At 35.1% G+C, this 23,845-nt stretch overlaps 1 protein-coding gene and 1 non-coding gene across 3 annotated transcripts in view; both read left to right on the forward strand.

Moving 5' to 3' along the window:
• Nucleotides 1-23,845, forward strand: part of ROCK1 (Rho associated coiled-coil containing protein kinase 1) — a 120,170-nt gene that overhangs the window by 89,832 nt on the left and 6,493 nt on the right. For both annotated transcript variants that reach the window (XM_081561793.1, XM_081561794.1), the window contains exons 17-27: nt 1,586-1,692; nt 2,862-3,012; nt 5,264-5,424; nt 6,406-6,590; nt 8,161-8,230; nt 10,038-10,132; nt 13,295-13,460; nt 15,091-15,184; nt 15,859-15,947; nt 18,531-18,719; nt 19,320-19,479. In XM_081561793.1, the coding sequence (XP_081417919.1) occupies nt 1,586-1,692; nt 2,862-3,012; nt 5,264-5,424; nt 6,406-6,590; nt 8,161-8,230; nt 10,038-10,132; nt 13,295-13,460; nt 15,091-15,184; nt 15,859-15,947; nt 18,531-18,719; nt 19,320-19,479 (1,467 nt within the window). The remainder of the gene's footprint in view (nt 1-1,585; nt 1,693-2,861; nt 3,013-5,263; nt 5,425-6,405; nt 6,591-8,160; nt 8,231-10,037; nt 10,133-13,294; nt 13,461-15,090; nt 15,185-15,858; nt 15,948-18,530; nt 18,720-19,319; nt 19,480-23,845) is intronic.
• On the forward strand, nt 21,744-21,816 carry TRNAR-GCG (transfer RNA arginine (anticodon GCG)). Its single transcript has one exon. It is a non-coding gene; the product is annotated as a tRNA-Arg (tRNA).

A 23,845-nucleotide genomic window follows, 5' to 3' on the forward strand; every position in this document is an offset into this window, starting at 1 on the left:
CCTTCAGTACATTCACAGTCTAGTTCCAAAACATTTTCATTAACCCAGGGGAAAACTTTGTGCCCATTCAGCTGTCTTTCCCTGTATGCCCCTAGCAACCACTCATCTGTTCTATAGTTCTGAATTTACCTGGTCTGGATATTTCATATAAATGACATCATATAATTTGTGACCTTTAGTTCAGGCTTCTTTCACTTAGCGTATTTTTAAGATTGGTTGATGTTGTACCATGTATCAGTACTTCATTCATTTATGGCTGGGTAATGTCCTGTTATATGTATATATATATTCCGTATTTCGTTTAGCTCTTCATCTGTTGATGGACATTTGAGTTTTTTCACCTGTTGACTGTTAGGAATAGCACTGTTGTGAAATTCAGGTGCAAGTATTTATTGGAATACTTGCTTTCAAATCTTTTGGATACCTAGGAGTAGAATTGCTGGGTCATGTGGTAATGCTAGGTTTAATTTTGAGGCACTTCCAGACTATTTTCCATAACAGCCACATCTCATTTTACATTTCCACAAGCATTGTTCATCATTTTAAGTTTCCACCAGCATTGTCTCATTGTGGTTTTAACTTTAATTTTCTTAGTGAGTGATGAGGTTGAGCAGTCTTTTCATGTGCTTATTGGGTATTTGTATATTCTTTTTGGAAAGATGTCTGTGCATGTCCTTTGTGCATTTATTTTTTTGTCTTTTTGTTGTTGGCTTTTAAAGAGTCCAGGTCCTAGACCTTATCAGGTATATGATTTGCTAATATTTACACCTCTTTTGTAGTTTGTCTTTTCATTTTTCTTAATAATGTCCTTTGATGTACAAAAGTTAATTTTGATGAAGTCCAGTTTAAAACATGTTGCTTATGCTTTTGGTTTTATATCTCATAATACATTGCCAAATTCAGGATCATGAAGATTTACTCCTGTGTTTTCTGTAAGTGTATGGTTTTAGCATTTATATTTAGTTCTTTGACTAACTTGAGGGCTTCCCAAATGGCGCTAGTGGTAAAGAACCTACCAGCCAGTGCAGAAGATGTAAGAGGATAAGGGTTCAATTCCTGGGTCAGGAAGATCCCCTGGAGAAGGGAATGGTAGCACATTCCAGTATTCTTGCCTGGAGAATCCCATTGGCAGAGAATCCTGGTGTACTACAATCCATGGGGTCGCAAAGAGTCAGACACAACTGAAGCAACTTAGCACGCATGCATCTGGTTGTCCCATTACTGTTTGTTGAAGAGACTATTTTCCTTCACTGATTGGTATGGGTATCCTTGTTAAAAAGCAGTTGGCTATAGGTGTACAGTTTTGTTTCTAGAGTTTTATTCAGTTGGTCTGTATGTCTGTCTTTATGCCAGTAACATGCTGTTTCGGTCACTGTGACTTTATAGCAAGTTTTGAAATTGCAAGTTTGAGTTCTTCAGTTTCATTGTTCTTTTTCAGTACTGTTGTAGCTATTCCAAACTGAAAGTTTAAATAAATTTACTACTTGGAGATTTAAAGCTTTTCTTTAATCTTAATGATCATGCTGGGGAAAAAAAGGATTTCTCTCTCAGTGACTGTGATTTGAACTTTTTTCTCACTTGACAGCTCGAATTACATCTTTACAAGAGGAGGTGAAGCATCTCAAACATAATCTTGAAAGAGTGGAAGGAGAAAGAAAAGAGGCTCAAGACATGCTTAATCATTCAGAAAAGGTAAATGATTTAATGTATACCAATTATGAGATAGTGTTACTGATTACCAGATATTATAAGGTGATTTTCTAAGAGACCGTTCATCCTAATCTTTATATGTTTACATTTCTAAAAATTTTTATGGTTGGTTGGTGTGTGATGTATGTGGATCTTATTTTGAGCTTTTTAGGGTGTTATTTATTTGTTTTTATCCTTGAAGGGTATTAGATATCTGATCATCACAGATTGCTTTGGTTTGGAGATACCTCTCCATATAGAATTTTTCCCCATTTTTTGTACATGGGAAAGATGAAAATATTGAACCTTACCAATTATGAAGAAGGAGAACAAAGGATTAGTATATAGTACTGTGTGTGCTTTTTCCATTTTGTTGGTAAGAGTTAGCAATATAGTAAAGAGTGTACATAAAGTATTGGCCTTAGCCTGTAGAATTTTCTTATCAAAAAATGCCATTGGTTATCCTCTGTCCTTACCTTGCTAAGAAAAGGATTAAATAGGTAATATGCAGATTCAGCATACCTCCCTGAAATGTTGTAGGTTTACTAGATCCTCAGGTAAACGATCAGAAAATCCACCACTTACCTTGTCCTTTGGACATGTTTTGTGGCATTCAGAATAGCTTTTTGATGTCCAAGTCTGGTATTAATTTGGAAACAGGATGAAAGAAGAAGAGTAGAAGCACCCAAACAGGAATGGAATACATGTTGACTTAGTTGTCAGAGCAAGATAAATCTAGGTGTAAATGCAAATGTAAATAGAGATTAGTTTTTTAAATGGTAACAAAAAATTTTAAATGAACTGAAGAATTGTCCTGTTCATTTCTGATCCTCTCAGTGAACCCTCCTGAATATAATAGAAATCTGCCTTGCCATCAGCCATGGCTAATGATTCACATGGGAGAGGAGGGTGGAGGGCACAGAGAGGTGATATTTTGTTTTTAATTATATGGCTTATTGTGATTTTTAAAGTAAGATATTATAGATAGTGTGACGTGCACAAGAAGTATAAACATAAAATTATGTTCTGAGTAAAAGTATTTAAGTACATATAGTGTAATATTTCAAGCCAATGTGATTCATATATTATCTCTTAAGAGATAAAATTAATGTAAGATTTAACGATTTGCTTTTTGCACAGCACAGTACTTGACTCTCATTCTCATTTTACAGGAAAAGAATAACTTAGAAATAGATTTAAACTACAAGCTTAAATCATTACAGCAGCGGTTAGAACAAGAGGTAAATGAACATAAAGTAACCAAAGCTCGTTTAACTGACAAACATCAATCTATTGAAGAGGCAAAGTCTGTTGCAATGTGTGGTGAGTGTCAGTTTTAATATTTTCTATGTGCTTAGTTTTTAAATAATGACAACAAAAATTTTTGATTTTGATCAAATTTCATTGTGTAGTAGTTTAAACTCTTAGACATTAATAAGTGATGATCTGGGAAAGGGGGGCCTTCCTTTTTTTCATTTTTGATGCCTTCCTTTTTTTAAAATAAGTATCACCTGCTAGTTCCCTTACTCCACCGTGCTCCGCTCCCTATACTACTCTTCTCTCCCTGTAAAAGTCAGTGTATTCTCATTTCTCCCAGTTTTTCAGTCCCTTCCTTTGTTTTCTTTGAGATCCATTCTGGAACTCATTGTCTGTTGATTCACCTTTCTTGCTTTGTACCTTCAACTCTGTTATTTCTTTGTATTTCCACTGAATTATGCCTCTAAATGCAACCCTCAATCAGACCAGCCAGCTGCTTTTCATTGCTTCAGCTAGTTCTTTAGATGGGTGTTATCTCAGTGCATTGTCCTCAGCCTCAAGTGAGCTGTTGTTTTTATATATGTCACTCATCAATTCCTTCTAAACTTTTCTTTCTCTCCTCTAGCTTCCTATGCCATGTCTTTATCACTTCGCTTTTAGATGAACATTCTCCTATTTCAAAAAGAAACTGTGAAGTCATAGACTTGAACTCCTCAGAATCTAATTCTCTGACTTGGTCAAGCTGTCCTGCTCCTTTACCATCTTCATTATCATCTCTCTCATCTTAGCAGAGCGTGATCCTTTTCCTGTCCTTGCTAATATGCTCTACCTATACTCAGATCCAGTCTCTTATCTCAACTTAATTACTTTTTCTTTACTTTATTCTCAACCTTTTCCTCCACTGAATCCATTCTTGTTGTTGATATGTACAAATCTTTCTCATCTGTTTAAAAAAAAAAAAGACAAACCATTGCAGCAACCTGTGGTCCTTCCTAATTGCCACTATTTTATTCCGTCCCTTTATAGCCAGATTTCTAAAAAAGATGTCTTCCTTTTCTTCACCTTCTACTGACTTCTTAAACTATTGTAAGCTGAAGTGTCACGTGGCACCTTAAACAGTTTATTCAAGAGATAAACTTGTGATCTTATCTGTCAAACCTGCTCTTCCCACTATTCTTACTGTTTTGGTTAATGATTATCTTGTTTTTATGAGCCCAGGCTTGTAATTAGACAAATCTACTTTGCCTCTTAGCTTCTCTTATGACTGTTTCAAAAAATTAGATGGGGAGAATGCACTAAAGTGCCTGTACACAGAAAGCCTTCAATAAATGGGAAATATTATCATCGCTATGGATGAGAGTGATATTCAGCATCCAAGCTGGAAATCTGGGAGTTATTCAGAAAACCCCGTTCTGATGGTTTCTATTTTGTCACCTAGACAGGACAACCTGAAAGTGAGATAGCTGCTGCTGCTGCTCAGTTGCTTCAGTCGTGTCCAACTCTGTGCGACCCCATAGACGGCAGCCCACCAGGCTCTTCCGTCCATGGGATTTTCCAGGCAAGAGTACTGGAGTGGGTTGCCATTGCCTTCTCCGAAGTGAGATAGCAGACTTACTAAATTTATATCCTGATGGTGCAACTCATGAGTTTCAGGACCCTAGTAAATTAACCTCTAGAACCTTAGTTCTTGATGTTGATCAAGAAAGGAACCTCACTATAGACTGATATCTTCTGATAATAGTTAAAATAAGTATTATACTATCATGGAATCTTTTTTATGTGCGTTGCAAAAATTAAGTTTATATGACAGCCTTAAGCCTCTTGAAACTTTTGTGGAACAGTGCTAGGTATACATTAATAACCACAACCTTATTTATTTATTCATTTATTTTTTTACTTTTGTCTGAACTACCTCCATTTTTCTCCTTATACACTCTACTTTTTTTCCAGCTGTACTTTCACCTTCTGGGCTGAAAATGGCAGTAAATAGTCTCTCATATCATTGGGCAAGTGTTGGATTTGGAAGATTTGTTACATTTTTATGACTCTCTTCCTTTAAAGATCCCCACAGGGAGGCCTGGCATGCTGCGATTCATGGGGTCGCAAAGAGTCTGACACGGCTGAGCGACTGAACTGAACTGAACTGATACAAGTAATTCATAATGTTAGAACTTCAGTAATGAATAGCTCTAAAAGATCCCAGGATGTTAACAGTAGGGGTTTTTGACACCTAGGTGTCTTATACAGCCCATGAAAGTGCAAGTATTAAAGTAGTCTTTTTCCTTAAATGTATTATTTGTAACTTTTTCTTTCACAGAGATGGAAAAAAAGCTGAAGGAGGAGAGAGAAGGTCGAGAGAAGGCTGAAAATAGGGTTGTTCAGATTGAGAAGCAGTGTTCTATGCTAGATGTTGATCTGAAACAATCTCAGCAGAAGCTGGAGCATTTGATTGAAAATAAAGACAGGATGGAGGATGAAGTAAGAAAAATAATTCTGACTTTCATTCATCTTACAAAGGAGAAAATCATTGTTATGACTAAAAATTCAGTATAATTTAAACATGGTGGAGATTTAAATAAAATTACCTACATATATCTGTGTTCACTGCTTATAAGGTATGGAATAAGATAGTTCTGGGCTTCACCTCCGTGGAACTTGCAACCCAAAGGGAAAGACAGATATTAACAGTGTCATGACAAGCATGACATGTTTAAAAAGGACATAACAAGTTAGGAGTATCAGGGCTAATCATGTTCAGGAGGTTAATGGAGACCTTACCAAGGGTTTGACATTTAAGAGCTGAAGAAGGAATAAATGAAGAGGGGAAGACAGAATAACCTGTACAAGCACTGTTCAGTGATGGAGAGTATATCACACTGGAAGGTCTGAGGAGTACGATTGGATTCAGAGACTGGCCAGGGACAGCACCAGAAAAGTAAACAACAGATCATGAAGGAAATTGTAACCACTGTAAGAATTTGGAGCATTTTCGTCCTTACGCCCAATAAGTACTTGATAAATATTTATTGAATTGAATTAAATATATGTTCAATTTTGGGGGAAAAACTTTGCAGGGCTGTAGATTAGAGCACAAACATTTATGAATGAACTAGTAAACTTAAGTACCAGTTAGGAATGTCCCTCCAAAAGTAACTTTTATACTCACCTTCTCCTCCAGAATTTCCATACAGGTACCATACAAAGAAACCAGATTTTTTTTTCCCCCTCCAAGATCTCATATCTGAAATTTGGGAATTAATTTGATTTAACACTAAATTCTTCAGTAATAAATGCATAAAACAGTGGAGACTCTCTGGAATACAGATATTTTCTGTTTATATAAGGAAATAGTGTACTCGAGGTTAATAGTGTACTTGAGGTTTGATTAGTATTCCTTCAAGTAATGTCTAATAAATTATTAAACAGATTTATGATCCCAATTATTTTTCTCATTCATAGGTTAAGAATCTAACCCTGCAGCTGGAGCAGGAATCAAATAAGCGACTGTTGTTACAAAATGAATTGAAAACTCAAGCATTTGAGGCAGACAATTTAAAAGGTTTAGAAAAGCAGATGAAACAGGAAATAAATACTTTATTGGAAGCAAAGAGATTATTAGAATTTGAATTAGCTCAGCTTACAAAGTAAGTCTCGGAAATAACATTCTTGATTTCTTTTTTGTGTGTGTTCAGCATTTGCTTACGTGTTTAATATTTTATATGTGTATAGATTATGTACTTAGAGTTTGTGAAATGAAGATTTAGGAAAAAACATTTAGAAAAAATAAAAGAATTTATTTGCAAAGAAGGTTTGCAAGGGAGCTCAAGCTTTGGAAGGGCAGACTTACTAAAAAAAAAATGCAGTTATTAAAGGGGGAAAAAGAGACATTGTCAGGACTACTGACTTTACAATAAGTCTGCTTATGGTAGAAAAAGGTTTTTTGTATGATTTCCATATCTGCAAAAATCATCTGTCATCCCACTAGAATTAAAAAATCAGGAATAACCTTTTTATTAAGGATTTAGTACCATACAGAAAGTATTCAAGTTTTCTTTACTTTAGAGACTAGAATTAGACATGATGACCCTGTGTGTGTTTGTTTTGTTCCTTTGGTTCATCTCAGAATGCACAGTGTCCTTTTTCTCTGTTCTTGAGATGTGATGTGTCTGCTTACTTGAAATAGAGACACAGCAAGGTGTCACTGTGACTTTCAGAATTTGTGTAAGGACATGCTTCAGAGATTTAATGTCAAAGATGGGGATGCCTTAAGCCAAGTCACGGGATTTTATTTCCTCCAAATTTATGTTATAATATCTTCATTTGCCAGCTTCATGTACAACACTGTAACTCTTGTCTAGAATTGTCTCTCTTAATTTTGTTGACTTTATGTTGGTGAAATTCTTTTCCCCTTTAGAGCCAGTGTTTTCACCAAGTAAGGTGTTTTATACTTTTCTTCTCCCACAGTAACTTGCACTCAACATTCAGCTAATAATTTCTATCAACCATATGCTGAAAGTGAAAAGCTTTTACCATCTAATATGAAAACCCAGCAGCTGCAGATGGAATTGTTCATCGTTGAATAGCTGCGTGTTGGGTTGCATCGTGTATCTGACTTTTTGAGTCCTTTCCTTTCTGTGAGAGGTGTTTACATATATGTATTCTATATATGTACGTCTCTCTTTATCTGTGTTACTCCTCCTTTGTCAGCTGTTGTTATTGCCTCCCTTCTTATTTCATATTTCAGTATTCATTTCCACCCCACCCTTGTGCTTAATTAACCATAAAATATAGTACTAAATTTTTCTTACCAATTATTTAACATGTTCATGTTTTTAATAGTCTACTTACTGCATAAGGCATTTTAAATGTATCCCTAAGAAAGCTGTTCTCTACAAAAATTTACCAAAAAAATATCATCTTACTTTTGCATTTGGATTCATCCACAGTTAATATTCTCCTGAAAGTGAACTTCAGTAGAAAATGGTTCCCTCTACTTTTCATAGTATCATTTTACAAGGAGCAAAATGGCACCAGACAGTGTGTCCTAACCAAATATAAGTAGTTAAGTAATACTGAATAACAAAGTATGAATTTTTTTAAAACAGAGCTTATTTTAGTAAACCTTTTTGTTTTAGCAACTTTAAGAAACAAAGAATAATATAAAGTCTAGTAAAAGTAGGAGCATTTGTTTACCGCTTTCTCTTTCCTCTGAAGACAGTACAGAGGGAATGAAGGGCAGATGCGGGAGCTGCAGGATCAGCTGGAAGCGGAGCAGTATTTCTCGGTGAGAATCACTTTTAACATGTAGACTGTTTCCAAAGGTGACTTAACGAGGGGTTTAGATGTTTAATGTGAACTGTGATTCTTTTTCAAATGATCATGAAGTAGTTTTCTCCTGTTGTATATCCCCTTCTCCGCATTTCATTTCTGAATCTGTGTTGGTAGTCTAAGTTATAAAGAAATGACTGTTTTTGTGCAAATATTTCCAGAATTGCTTTCAAACTGGAGCTACTTAGAAGAGTCTGTTAAGAGTTCTGTCTGCCTGGTACCAAGCTCTGGTGGGTTAGAGTGGCCGGTATTATCATGTGTGGTTCATGTGTGCACATCACAGTGGCCTTCGTACATATATGTGTGGCTCTCACTGCATACAGTTGTAGGTATAACTAATGTTCAAGAGCTTTTTCCTATTTTGGCTCTGTGTGCACTTTATGAATCTGTTATTCTTTTTCTCCATAAAAATGATTTTCTTTTTTTACTACAGGCCAGATTATTTTCATTACTACTATCAGTGAGCATTTATAGCTATTGCTTTGAGGCTTTATTGAAAACTCTGAATTTGTGGTTGCCAAGCTTGTGCCCTAACATTTCAGTTTGACATTTATATAGCTGCTCCATTTCTGTTTCACTGGCAAGCCACCTTTACAGTGGGCTTTAAGCAGTGTAATTAAATGCACAGAGTTTGAGTTGCACTGCTGAATATGCCCTAGCAACCAAGTATGAACAATATTGGAAGTAATGATTTCCTCAGTAAAAAATCTGGATACTGTTAGAGCTCTATGGAATTTCATGCAGTTAAGAGCTTCATGCTAATAAACGTGGTGACTTTTCCATTTTTTGTCTGTTTCTTCTTGGCTTATTATACAATCCCTGGAATATGTTTTTAAATTAAAAAATTCAAGATTGTTGAAAACCTTTTCCCTGAATGTAAATTAGCCTTTCATTTTTTCAGTGTGTGGGGGTGACTTCTGCACAGTGGTCTATAATATCAAGCACACCTTCCTGTCTGTAGGCTTCCACAGGGTAAACCTTCAGTGCCTCCATATTTGGGGATGGATGTCCAAGTGATTTGTGGTGGTTCTAATGGATTCTTGCTTTTTGCCTCTATAAAACAATACAAACTATTATCTGTCTTTAGTTTTGGTTTATTTTGTTGCTTGTGAGGACTGGGTTAGATGTTGCTAAATTTGATAAATTATTATGAGCTGAATTTAAGATTTTCTTTAATTTTGGCTTTCAGATCGGTTATTTTTATTTTTTCATTGATTCCACATGTAAATTTCAGTAATTGAAGTTGGAGAAATGAGAATCTGATTACTAAAGGCAGAATGGACTATATCATTTTAGAGATTACAAACAAACCAGAGCTAGCCATCATTTTTCTTTCAGTTGCATTCTTGTAGAAATGTATTTTTCCTCCAGAGAAGTACTGTTTCTCAGAAGGATCATTAAGTATACAGTGTAAAAGTCATACTCCACAGCTGTTTGCTGGTCCTCACTATTTTTTCCTTATCTTTTAAACTAAAAAGTGTTGTTAAAAAAACAGAAATTGACTTCACAATTGGAAGTTTACTCTATAACCTCCACATCTATTACTATGAAATAAAACTGCAATGAAAATTCATGTTACTATGAAATAAAACTGTAATGAAAATTCATGTGTAAGACTTTGTATAGATATATATTTTTATTCGGTAAATACTTCAGAGTGGAGTTGTTAGATCACATGTTAATTGTTTAACTTTATAAAGAACTACCAAACTGTTTTTTAACCCCATCAATACACTTATTTATTCTTATCACTTGTTTTGCAGACACTTTATAAAACCCAGGTAAAGGAACTTAAGGAAGAAATTGAAGAAAAAAACAGAGAAAACTTAAAGAAAATACAGGAACTACAAAGTGAAAAGTATGTCCATTTTACTTTAGAACAAGAATCAGTCCTACAGCAAAGATTTCTTAACTTTTAAGTTTAAACATAGAGAGTAGATGTGTCTTTATTCTTATGGCAGTGGAATAACAAATCTTTACTGGCCTAATTCAGAACAAGTCAAACTAAATTTTGACTAAAATTTGCCTTTATGGTGAAGAAATAGTTTGGTACTTTAACACTATAGCATTTGTACAGAGATTCACTAAATTGTGACAGTAAATTTGTTTTCAAAGGTCTCTCAATCTTCAGACATCTGTTTGTATATAAATAGTTCATGTAGTATTTGCAAATTATAATTTTTATGTTAGGTAAAGATATTTAGGGTCTTCCTCTTAGTATTATAAGGCAGGTTAATTTCTATTGCATGTGTGCTTAGGGCTTTACAAGGAGGCAGTCTTACAAAGCTATTAAGTTTAATAACTGCTCATAGCTGGATGGAAGACATTGAAGCTAGTTTTCTCATATTGTTGTATTGTTGTATGTGTTATCTTTTCCTCCCTCCTCAAATCAACAACTTCTTCTTGTTCTCATTCTCAGCAAATGGTCTTGTTTCCTGAAAGTCATAGGACATCTACTCTCATCGACTAACACAGCCACTGACCTGTCTGCAACTGTACCTGTAAACCCTACCTTCCTTCTGATTCATGAAAATAGACGAAATTAACATGAGTTGACCTAAAAGGCAGCCCTTCGATCCCATCCCTTTCTGCCTGTGACTCCGATAATTCTCTCATCTTTCCTTCATTTCTTTTCTTTTTTTTTTAAATTTTTCTTGGAGTGTTGTTGATTTACAGTGTTGTGTTAGTTTCAGTTGTACAGCGAAGTGAATCAGTTACACTCCTGCATCATTTTTTTCCTTTCTGTAGTCATTTCCATTGTTACATAAGCATAGAGGTAAACATTTTCTTAAAAAATAACCTCCTTTTCTTTAAACTATGTATCTACTTCCAGATAGCAACCTATTTTTTTGCTTCGTTTTGTAGCAAACTTCCTTGGAAAGGGACATACCATTTACCTTCAGGTTCTCTTCTCTTATTCTTTCTTGAGCTCATTCAAAACTTTGCACCCATTACTCTACCAAAATAACCTTTTTCACGATCACCTGGAGCTTCCTAATAGTTAAGAACTGTAGCCAATTCTTACCTATTTATCTTATTTAATAGCAGCAGTTGGCATCATTGATGACTGTCTCTGAATTCGCTTCATGTGGTTTCTGTGACACCGAACTCTTTCTGTCAGTTCCTGTGACACTGATGCCTATTGAACCATCTCCCCTTCCTCACCTGTCTTTGCTCCTTCGTCGTTTCCGGTCTCTGAGACCTTTGAACTTTGGAGGGCCCAAGGGATCACTCCCTGCTTGTTATCATCCAGCCTAATGGCTTTAAATAACATCAGTGTACAAGTATATTCTCCCTTGAATTCTAGACTTGTAAATCCAGCTGTCTGATATCTCCACTAGAGTGTTTAACAAGCATATCATATATAACATGTCCAGAAAAAAATGCCTTACTCCCCAACCTGCTCCTTGCTGTCTTCCTTGTGTCAATATTAGCTGTTTTGTTAGTCCTAGTTGCTTAAATCCAAAAGTTGGCATCATCTTAGGCTCTTCTTTTTTTCTTACATTCTACATGCAATCCATCAATATATCCTAGCTGTAATTAAAAAGCCTGTCCAGAATCTGATCATTTCTCACCACTTTTCATCATTTACCAACTTGATCCAAATTACCATCATCTCCAGTCTTGATTATTTCAGGTGTCTCCTCTCTGCTTCTCCTTGCTGCTTCTGCCACTATATTGCCGCTTCTGCGATTGTCCCCCTACTAAGTCTGATTTTAACCAGCATCCTGAATGATCTTTTTAACATAGAACACTCAGAGTAAAAGTCAGAGTCCCTCTGTTGTTTTAGAAAGCCTTCTAACACTTGTTCTTTCTCCCCAATTCCTTTGCCACATCTCACAACCACCCACGACACCCCTCACATTAGCTTCCTTCAGAACATTTCTTATTAGATGTTTCCTTTGTCTAAAAGTATTCCCTGATACCTGCGTGGCTCCTCTCTTACTTCCTCCTTTTATTTTCTCAAATATCAGCTTAGCAGAGAGGCATTCTTGATCACCCTCAGTAAAATAGTGACCACACCTTACAGCCTCTTCGTCTTTCCTTTTATTGTTCTCTGTGGCGTACTGTATATTGTTCATTTCTTTAAATTGTCTCACCTTGATAATAGATGCTTTCTGAGGGCAAGGAGTGTGTTACTGATGTATGCCTTAATTCCCAAAACAGTGTTGGGCACATAGGAACTTTAAATATTTGTTGGACAAAAGAATGGATATTATTACTATTTTTTGTAGTTACTATATGTCTTCCTCTTTAGGCTTGAGGCAGAAAATTTTATTTGTATTACTCCCTTAATAGAAAGTAGGTGGAAGTCAGTCATTTATTTAATAAACATTTATTGAGCACCTACTATATGTACAGGTTACAGTTAGGGCTGAGATAACTTATCGAAGACAGTTTCCCTTCCTAGGAAGAGCAGGCAAACTGCAGTGATCTGGTCGTGGTCCGAATGTCAATTCTGAAAGGCTTTAAAGCGTAATTCCCAAGGAGCATTCCTAGAATAGTTTATAGTACTTTGCAAATCTAATTTCAGAGCTGGAAGGGACCTCAAAAATAATGTAGGTTAATCCTCTCATTTTATGGATTTGATTAAGTTGAGTTCTTATAAGTGTAAGGAACTTGCCTAGTGTCCCTACCCAATGGGATAGAAAGGGGATAGCAAGGGATCGGTGTCTAGGTCTGGCCTCTTGATTTACAAGCCAGTGACTTTCCCACTGTGCCATGCTGCCTTTCCTTCCTGATCCCAGCAAATTCCTTTTCAGAAGTAGACTGCTTGCCATTGTTGTTACCTTTTCTTAGTTAAGCAAAGTAACACGTGTGTACAAAATTTTAGTGTCCTTTTTCAAAGTGTGAGAGGTTACTTTTCTAGAAACTTTGTAATGGGTTCAGGGTTTGTTTTAAGCAATATAAAATACTTAATTCTTTTATCATTTAAATAGAATTGTGTTTTTAACCATATAGTTAAGTGGGAAGAATGAATTGGATTTGTTTATACTCATCTCTCTCTTAAATCTACCAGAGAAACTCTTGCTACTCAGTTGGATTTAGCAGAAACAAAGGCTGAATCTGAGCAGTTGGCTCGAGGGCTTCTGGAAGAGCAGTATTTTGAACTGACCCAAGAAAGCAAGAAAGCTGCTTCAAGAAATAGACAAGAGATTACAGATAAAGATCACACTCTTAGTCGGGTAAGTGATAGTTAGCTAAGTTATGTGATTAAAATTAATTGAAAAATCTAAACAGGCCACATTTTAAAGTGTTTGGCTAAGTAAGTGTATGTGCATGAGGATTTCCTTACACACAATGGTCTACTTGTATGCGTATATAAAATAGTCTATATAATCTAAAACAATTGTTAATAATTGAAATTCTTATTCAGTATATTGGATTTTTTCCCCCTTTCTGGTTATAGATCTTACTATATTTTACGTGAAGAAATACTTGACCTTAAATTCATTTGCTTTATTATCTTAGTAAATTGCAACTGATTTCATGGCCAAAATTCTATAAAATTCAGAGATGCTATTTTGGGATATGGATATCCACAAAAATTCTTTGTGGATATCTACAAATCCATTATAGAGAAATCATTACTACAAACAGTTGTCTAGTCCTGAAGTGTATAATATGGTCAATAGATAATGGGGCTAGAAAGGGGAATTAGAGTTTTCTTCTTGATGGTAAAGCCACCATCAAGTGCTCTGGTGTAAGTAGATCTGGATTCAAACCCCAGCTTTGCCCCTAAGAAGTTATGTCATCTTGGCAGTTTGCTTTGACTTCTTCAAGCCTCAGATTCTTCACTATAAAATAAAAATAATACCTATGTCATAGGATTCTTATGAAGATTAAATGCAGTCATATAAATAGAATGGGGAATAAGTAAATTACTCAAAGTAATTGTTGGAGGGCAAAGAGAATGAAAAGTGTCCACTGAACTGAGAAGGTATCTTGAGACTAAAATGCCAAGGCAGGCAGCTCTGTATGGTCTTTGGACAGGTTAATATGGGTCCAGTACTCACGGAATGGGTTCTGGCAGACAGTGATATAGAAGCATTCCTGGCTGCACTCCACACCACGAAAGGACCACTGGGACAATTTTATAGTTAACCTAGGGTATGCGAGGTATGTGCTTGAAAATAGGAAGTGCATTCCTAAGTCAAGATTTATGAATGGGTAATTAGTCTTGTGGGAATCAAGAATATGTCAGCAAAGGTCTTCATCATTGTTTGGGGACTACAGAGCATAGAGGCCACTTCTGATTATTAAATAATATCTACTACCTACAAAGCCCTTGATGACAAAGAAGTGATTTTATCACACAGTGCAGTCTGGGTAGGGTCAGGGAAGAAATAAACAGGGAGGAAGTATATGGGCCCACAGTGGTATCATTTATGCTAATAGCCATATGGTAATCAGTCAAACGTTTTAAATTGTCCTTTTTGTCACCATTATTCAGATGAAGAAACTGAGGCTCAGAAAGTTTGTGACTTGCTGCGAGTCACAGAGACAGAGAACTAAATGTACATTTCCTAGTTTTTAGTCTTGTTCTTATTTCATTACATTTTGTATTCCTTTCATTTGTATGACTATGTATGAATACATGCACAGTGAAATAATTTTTAGAAGTTAACAGTTACTTTAAAATATTTTTAATTACTTCTACATATTTCAAGCTAGAAACCAGACATTTTTATAGTTAAGCAATGTCTGACCCGTCCTTGTCTATGGAAAAAGCAAGTATTTGTTTAAAGATTATTGCTTTAAATATGAGAGTAGCAAAGAGACTATACAACTTCAAACTTTCTGTGCTTTGTTTAGCTTGAAGAAACGAACAGCATGCTAACCAAAGATATTGAATTATTAAGAAAAGAAAATGAAGAGCTAACTGATAAAATGAGGAAGGCAGAGGAAGGTATGTAGGATTTTTTAAAAAACTTGCAACGTTAAAATCAAGTTCGGAGGTACATCTTTGTTGTGTGTTACGGTTTTGAAGAATTTGTTTTCATATGTTAAATAACTTGTGTAGCCTAAAGTATTATCTTGAATAGTGTTAGTCATTCATTTGTGTCCGACTCTTTGTGACCCCATGGACTGTAGCCCACCAGGCTCTTCTGTTCATGAAATTCTCCAGGCAAGAATACTGGAGTGGGTAGCTATGCCCTTCTCCAGGGGATCTTCCTGACCCAAGGATCAAACCCAGGTCTCCTGCATTGCAGGTGAATTTTTTACTGTCTTAAGCCACCAGGAAATCCCCTAAGTATTATCTTAGGGAACCTAAATATTCTCACCATCACTCCCCACACAAAAAAGTAAATATATGAGGTGATATATGTGTTAATTAAATTGATTGTGGGGGGATCCTTTCACAGTGTATACAGATATCAGTTCTTCACATTGTACATTTTAAAATCTTAAAATTTTATTTGTCTGTTATACCTCAATAAACCGAAAAAAAGAATTATTTAATGAAGTCACTGAAAGTTACTATATAGTATATATTAATTTGAATAATGAAGGACATTGTTAGTTTGCAAGGCAGAAATTAATGGCATATTATATATGACATTTTATATAATTTGTTGACAGAATATAAATTGAAGAAGGAGGAGGAGATCAATATCCTTAAGGCTGCCTTTGAAAAGAACATCAATACAGAACGAACCCTTAAAACACAGGTATACATGCGCTTAGCCTTCCCCATATGTTTATATTTGAGTATTGTATATTCAGAAGTTAATATTTTCCCCTCATGTCCTTTTTCTTAAAACTGAGATTGTCAAGTCATTGGAACAAATGATGTAATATTCTTTCTTCGTTAAATATAGAAGTCTTATTCAGGAAATAGAATTTCAATTGAGTTAAGAAAGCTAATTTGTCTAGTTATCTGATTAGTAAAAAATATGTTTTAGATTTTATGGAGGACCCTTAATTGACAGTAGGAAAACTTAATGAGGAGAAAGCATATGCTTGGCTGAAGTCAAGAGAGAAGAATGAAAAGAAAAAGAAGAATGGGGAGTAGGAAACTTAAAAGGGGTGGATGTATCATTTCGCTTTGTATGTTTGCAGCTAGATCAGTTTTTTACACTAAAACTTGATATCATTGTACTAAATCATCCAGTAGTTTTTAGTTCTTCAAAAGGTACTGTGTACCTCAGTTGATTTTTTTTTTTTAATACAGTAAAATATTTTGTACTTATAGCTCCTTACCACTAATCTCCTCTTTCTCAGTAATCCTTCAACTAAAGTAATTTTTCAAAAATGCACTTAATAGTCATTGAAAATCCTTCAGTGGAGATTTTACTTCTCTTTGTAAACATAGACCATGAAGATAAAGATTGACATTTATTCTGTTCATACTCCAAAAGAACTTAACGTTGAAAGAGGATGAACTAGGACGAGTATTTATAGCATATGTGGATAAATATAAAGAGGATCTGCAAATAGGAAAAAAGACAGTTCAGTAGAAAAAAGAAAAATCCAAGGGACACTTGAGAAAAAAGAAGCAGTAAAGATTTTTTTAAAAGGCTCAACCATAGGGACTTACTGGTGGTCCAGTGGTTGAGACTCTGTGCTTCCACTGCAGGAGGCGCGTGTTTGATCCTCATCAGGGAACTCAGATCCCACATGCCTCAAGGCGTGACCAAAACAGCAAAGGTTCAACCACAGTAGTAAAGCAAGAAATAAAAATGGAAACAATAATGAGATGTATTTTTGACAATCAAATTGACAGGTTTTAATGAGTCATGATACTCAGCTTTGAGTATTATAAGCACATGGGGAAAGTTCATTCATACAAAAACAATTTAACAGAAGAAAGCATTTGAATGTGCATATTCTGTGACCCAGTATGTGCTCATTTAGGAATTTATCCTATTTAAGTACTTCCATAAATTCACAAAAGAAATATACACAAATAAAATTGCTACAACATTATTTTTAAAAGTGAAAAACTAAAACTAACTGATACAATGAGATGCAAAGAAGCCATTAAAAATTAATGAAGTAGATCTACATGTAAAGACACAGAGAAATAGTATTTACTGTGATATTTAATACAATATTAAATTTAGAGAGCAAGTTGCAGCACACAGTGTACTGCAAAATTCCATTTATACTTATAGTTTTAGGAAAAGTCTAGAAGGATATACACCCAGTAGATTGAAAGAAAATAGAAGGCTTTGACAGAGATAGTCTTTGATGAGTGATAACTATAATAGCTTTTCATGTTCTTCACATTATACTTCTGTGGTTTTTTTTTTTGTTAGATTTACTACTGGAAAAAAACCAAATAGCCGTTTATGAGTTGAGTGAAGTAAGCTTTTACTGCACTAAAAAAATTACTCAAAGGTTCTTTGTCTTTGATGGGATCTAATCTATATGGAAATGATAGTGGTTAGGGATTTGTTCTATCTTGATGGAAAACTCTGATTTTTTTTTAAACTACTACAGGACAGATATACCATAGCTTATGTTTTGTGGTTTATGTAGCTAATTTCCTGTGCTTTTAATAGTCCTGTCTTATTTAGAATATATTTTTTCCTTCTTGCAAAAGGGGTTAGCCTCAACTATATTTACAACCTCTTTCACATTCAAGAGGGCCCGAGTATGGTGCCTCGTCCCCCTGCTCTCCTGTCTAAAAGAAAAAAATTATCTTGAGCCTTTTTGCCTGTGTACTGTTTCCTCTAATTCTTGTTTCATCCTTGGCTCCACTCCTTAATACCGTTTCTCCTTTGCTCATTTGATTCCTGTTGGTCTTTTTAAGAAACATACATGGATACAAATCCAGGTACTCCAGGAAGCCTTCCCTGACCTCTCCAAGTCGCAGTTAGGTACTGCTTCCATAGCACCTTGCTTGCTTCTTTCTCCTAATTTTCCACTCAGTGCTGTGATGCTTGCTTTCCAGCTCCTCTGCCAGGCTAGGATGCCTTTGGAGTTAGCTGTATTTTCTGTCCTTATATCTAGAGCCTATCAGAGTGCTTACATGCAGTATAGTAAGTGCTGAATAATTGTTGAGCAGTAACTGGATTTTTGTAAGCCTGTATAATTTTTATTAAACATTTGAACAATGAGATGAGTCAGTAATAGTTACTTGTGCTACCAGTTATCATATTCCAAACTTCATTAGGTTCTCCTAATTTTCAAATACACAAAAAGTCCTGCTTCCTGATTTTGAAGGGAAAAAAAGTATTTTTACTGGAAGCTTAAATTGAATAGCTACAATGAAGAGCCTTATTAATAACATTTTAATATCATAATAGGCTGTTAACAAGTTGGCAGAAATAATGAATCGAAAGGACTTTAAAATCGATAGAAAGAAAGCTAATACGCAGGATTTGAGAAAGAAAGAAAAAGAAAATCGAAAGCTCCAACTTGAACTCAACCAGGAAAGAGAGAAATTCAACCAAATGGTAGTGAAACATCAGAAGGAACTGAATGAAATGCAAGCGGTAAGGTTGTGTGTGTGCATTTGTTACTACTGTATATACCTAGCTATTTATCTTGTTTAGTTTGTTTAGTATAAAAAGTGCATATTTAGGTTTATATTCTTCCCAGTTTGATTACTGTTACTCTAATATGAACCATGATCTTGACAAACTAGGAAGATACTCTGTTAACTATAACTTGAGTAATTTTTACGTTAGCATCTGCTTGATTAGAAATGCTACTTTTGGAGAAACCACCAAGGGTTTTCCTCTGTATCTTTTTACACTTTCATTTGGAACCATAAAAGCATTTTCTATTGTTTTAACAGGTGTTTGGGTTTGGTTTTTAATGCTTTGTGTTTTAGAAGAAAAAAAACAAAATACTTTTTTAAAGCAAAGAGAAAAGAAGCTTATGCATGCAGTGTATTACTGAGGAGAGAACTTGCATTTTTATAGTTGTATTACAATTTGTGGTAGTAAACATTCGTGAAGTTTATAGTCAGTTTTTAGTATTAGCAATTCTAGGTTACTTATTTTATAATTCCACTGATTCTTAGTTTCTAATGTTGGAGATTCGAACTTAATTCTTTATATTATATTGGCACTTTTTTATTTTTTAAATAGCAATTGGTAGAAGAATGTACACATAAGAATGAGCTTCAGATGCAGTTGGCCAGCAAAGAGAGTGACATTGAGCAGCTGCGTGCCAAACTTTTGGACCTTTCAGATTCTACAAGTGTTGCTAGTTTTCCCAGTGCTGATGAAACTGATGGAAACCTTCCAGGTAAGAATAATTTCTGTTACTTCATTCAAGTTTGCTAAAACATCATGGGAATTAATGTAGATTTCTTTTATTTGGATTTCTAACTCTGTCATTTTGTCCATGAATTCTTAAGAAGGGATTTATGTTTCTGATGGCCCAGAGTCTGATATTTGCATACTTAGTGCATTTTATAGAATAAAAGCAATCATAAACAGTCTTAGGCTCTTAAAATAGATCTGAATGGCTCTACTATATAAATAGAAACCTGAAGTTTATGAATCAATATTGAGCAGCCCATCCCTATGGTGAAAGTCAAAACTGCTGCTACATCTCTCAGTGTTTAAGGAAAATTGTACATGTTTTTATGTGTAGCAGCTGTTTAGTGTTTTATGTATTTTTGTGCTGAAACTAAGAACTCTGCTTAATAATCAGAACCATAGCAGCTCTATATAGAAACCTACCTAGTGCTGTAGTGATAAACTTCAACCAGACTTAAAGTTTCAAATTTAGAGAAATAGATAAAAGCAATTGGGAAGTGCAGAGAGGCGGCAGGGAGTGAAATAAACGCAAAAGTGAGGAGGTAGGATGTCAGACTTTTTCTGTTTTTTCCTTTTATTTTTTCCCATGGAGAATCAATTGAAAAAATACTGCCTCATTTTTGGATACATTGTAGTGTGGATTATAGTCCATTTATGCCTTTTTAACAGAGATGAGCAGTACACATGATGCAGGTTCAATTTAGAAATGAATAGGTTATAAATATTAAATCATGCATTATGAATTTTAAAGGCATACATATACACACACAGACACACACATTTAATGTATTACATATTCTTAGTTCAAGGTCTTCAGAGTTTTAAGTGGTCTTAAACTTGAAGTAGATTTTAATTAATGTATTTCCTGAATAATGCATGAAAAGAAAGATACATATCACCACACTTGATATGATGAGGATCTACGTTAACAGATATTACTTGTTTTTGTTGTTGTTGTTGAGAATTTGAAATAAGAAACTTGATAGATTACCTAGAAAATTTCATGTTACTGTTCTTGGTCAAGAAAGTGAATCTCAAAATAGGAAGTGAATTCACTTCTGATATGTGCTCTATGTAACAGTCATTCTTTTGTGGCTTTGCTAGCCCAAAATGAGATATCTGGAAAGGGAAGGGCAGAGAATAAATATTTCTTACTCCAATGGTCAAAAAATTCCTTCTGTTTTCCCATTTTTGGCTCTCTGAAACCTCCAGCCTCTTGAAAATCTTGTAGCTTCACTTCCTTGTCAGAGATCACTTTGGATTTAATAAGAATCTCTAGCTTCAGCTGTTGTTTGAGTGTCATTGTAAAGTTATGACCCAATCATCAGTTAAGAAAGAGTATGACATGGGAGTTCCTGGTGGTTCAGTGGTAAGGGCTTCGTGCTCTCAATGGAGAGGTCCTGCGTTCAAGAGTTTTTTTGTCTTTATTCCATTCATTTCTCTTCAGCTTTGTTTATAACGTCTTAGTATGTATGCCTTGGTTTTCTTTGTATTAGGTTAAACATTTCAGAGACTGACTTGGTGAATACTGTCTAGGGGATTTGAATTGAGAGATGAGGTTGGGGGAAGGTAATGAGTTTTATTTCATCGTGGCTTACTCAGGAAGGCTAAACTTGAAGCATCATCAGGTGGTTTGACTGGCAAACTTAGGTGAGATATCCATTTAGATTTCAGAATCCTGATCTAATAAATCCATTCAGGAGGGATCAATCAGCAAAGAAATTTTTAAATGGTTCTACTGATTCCATTCTGAGTATATTACTTAGTATAGCTGTGTATTTTCAGAGATTTTTGCTTTTAAGATTTTCAGAGTTCAAGTGGAGGGGAAAAAAAGGTGCTGGTGGCCATTCTCCATTGACCAGGCAGGGTATCGCTCTATTACTGTGTTCTGAATTTGAAATTTTACAGAGGTCTCTACAGTGCTGCACCTTTTCATAGGCTGTGACTTTCATATTGGAGGTAGAAATTAATGGATAATTATTATCGAAGTTACTTTACCTCTGTATCAGATATCTTACCAGTAAATTGAAAAATCTGTATTAAGGCTTACCATTTATTAGACCTCTGGCAAATAAAGTTAAGTTTTTGCGATCATATCTAGAAAGAATTGTAAAAAATTTTGGCATTCATTCTTAATTTGAGAGTTACCTATCATTCGCATGTCTGAAAGATTTTTTGAAGGTAATGATTAATTTTATTTAGTTTGGAAGACTGATCAATGATTGGAGATAATCAGTACATCGGGCTTCCTTGGTGGCTCAGACGGTAAAGCGTCTGCCTGCGATGCAGGAGACCTGGGTTCAATCCCTGGGCTGGGGAGATCCCCTGGAGAAGGAAATGGCAACCCACTCCAGTACTCTTGAGCCTGGAAAATTCCATGGACTGAGGAGCCTGGTAGGCTACAGTCCATGGGGTCTCAAAGAGTCGGACACGACTGAGCAACTTCACTTTCACTTTCAGTACATCTGAATTCTTGAGCATTGATTGATTTTTTTTTTCTTTTTTATATCACTTCTCAATTTAAATTTTTTGGAATTGTTCTCTAGCTGTGTTTCTTAAGCAATATGTAGTTTATCCAAGTAAATTTTGGTAGTCTTTAGGGATAGTCTTGATGTTTGAACTGGCTATATTTGATACTGATTTACACCTCTTTCTTACATTATCCTCTTTCTTATATGCTGCTGCTGCTAAGTTGCTTCAGTCATGTCCTACTCTGTGCGACCCCATAGACGGCAGCCCACCAGGCTCCCCCGTCCCTGGGATTCTCCAGGCAAGAACACTGGAGTGGGTTGCCATTTCCTTCTCCAGTGCATGAAAGTGAAAAGTGAAAGTGAAGTCGCTCAGTCGTGTCTGACTCAGGGACCCCATGGACTGCAGCCTACCAGGCTCCTCTGTCCATGGGATTTTCCAGGCAAGAGTACTGGAGTGGGTTGCCATTGCCTTCTCCGGTTCTTATATGAGTTACATATAATTAACTCTTAAAGGAGTTAATTGCTGATATTGCAATAATACACATCTAAATTTTTTTTGTAAGTTCAAATTGCTCTACAAATGAAACCTGGGACCAAGTTGTTTTTTTTGTACTTCTGTAGTATGTTATTGGTAATAATCTAGACTTATAAGGCCTCAACATTTATTTATCTGGAGAAGCTGATTTCTGTCTGTATTATAAAAGAGTTTAGAATATTATACTTTCAGGTCACGAGTGGTCATAGTTTTAAAGGAGGTCCTTACATACTAAAAAAAATTTTAAAGAACTGAATAAAAATCTGGTATATTAACTTGCATATAAGACAAGAGTAAGTAATTTTTTCTAATCACTGAGTTTGGTTTACCTGCTTCTCTGAAGGGAATTCACTGGAAGGAAAGACTAAAATTCTGTTATAACGTTATTGTTTCAAATTGGCAAAAACCTTCATATATCTTCAGCACCTTTTTTGAGTTTCTGATTTCTTCATTTTATTTCAATTAGGGCAGATGTAAAATTGGGCTTATTTAATTCATAAAATGCCTTTAATGTATAAAATTTCTATAGAAACACTGAAATGGCACCATACAATAATTCACTGAAAATATATTTCAGTCAGTATATTCAAAAACACTGGCAAATTAATCCAAACTTAGAACCAGAAAGCTTAGATATTTCTGGCACTTATTCTCACAGAGAAATACTTGGAAGGAGGAGATTTTGGCATACATATCTTTGTAATAAATGTCAAGATTTCCATGGCTTTTATGTCTTTTATTTTTAGTGAGGAATTACTGGTATGAAATGGACTTTGGCACACTGAAGGGAACTTTTCCTAGCAATAACTTTTCCTTTTGTAAATTAAAATATTTGTGAATGATCAGCAGCCTTCTGTATGTTATTGAATATAAATTAGCCCTGTGGTTTTTAAATTACAACCATTATTTAAATAGAGGGTGACTTGACTTGGCTAATTAAGAAAGAAAGAACTGCAGAATGATAATTTTTTAAAAGGTGTATCAGGTACCTACTCTGTGTGTCAGATGCCTTGGGGTAATATATATATATATATATTTTTTTTTTTTTTTTTTTTAAGTGTTAGGATGTGGTACCCTGCTCTCAAATTTTGCAAGGAACTGCCTAATGGGACAAATTAATTATTGATGAACAAAATAATAATGCCAAATAAAAAAGTTGGGAGAAGAAGAGGATCACTTTGAACTGAAGTTTCTCATTATTTCTTCCACTTTAACAACTAAATGAAGGGGAATAACAAAATCAAAGGCTGTTAGGTACATGGAAGAAGCTGGAACAAGATCATCACTCATGATTCAATTAACTGCAAAGCTTGTCTAAGGAAAGATTAGCATTATGCTCTGGG

The sequence above is a fragment of the Giraffa tippelskirchi genome, chromosome 14 (genome assembly GCF_054371585.1).
Source record: "Giraffa tippelskirchi isolate mGirTip1 chromosome 14, T2T-mGirTip1v1.2.pri, whole genome shotgun sequence".
Classification (NCBI taxonomy): Eukaryota; Metazoa; Chordata; class Mammalia; order Artiodactyla; family Giraffidae; genus Giraffa; species Giraffa tippelskirchi.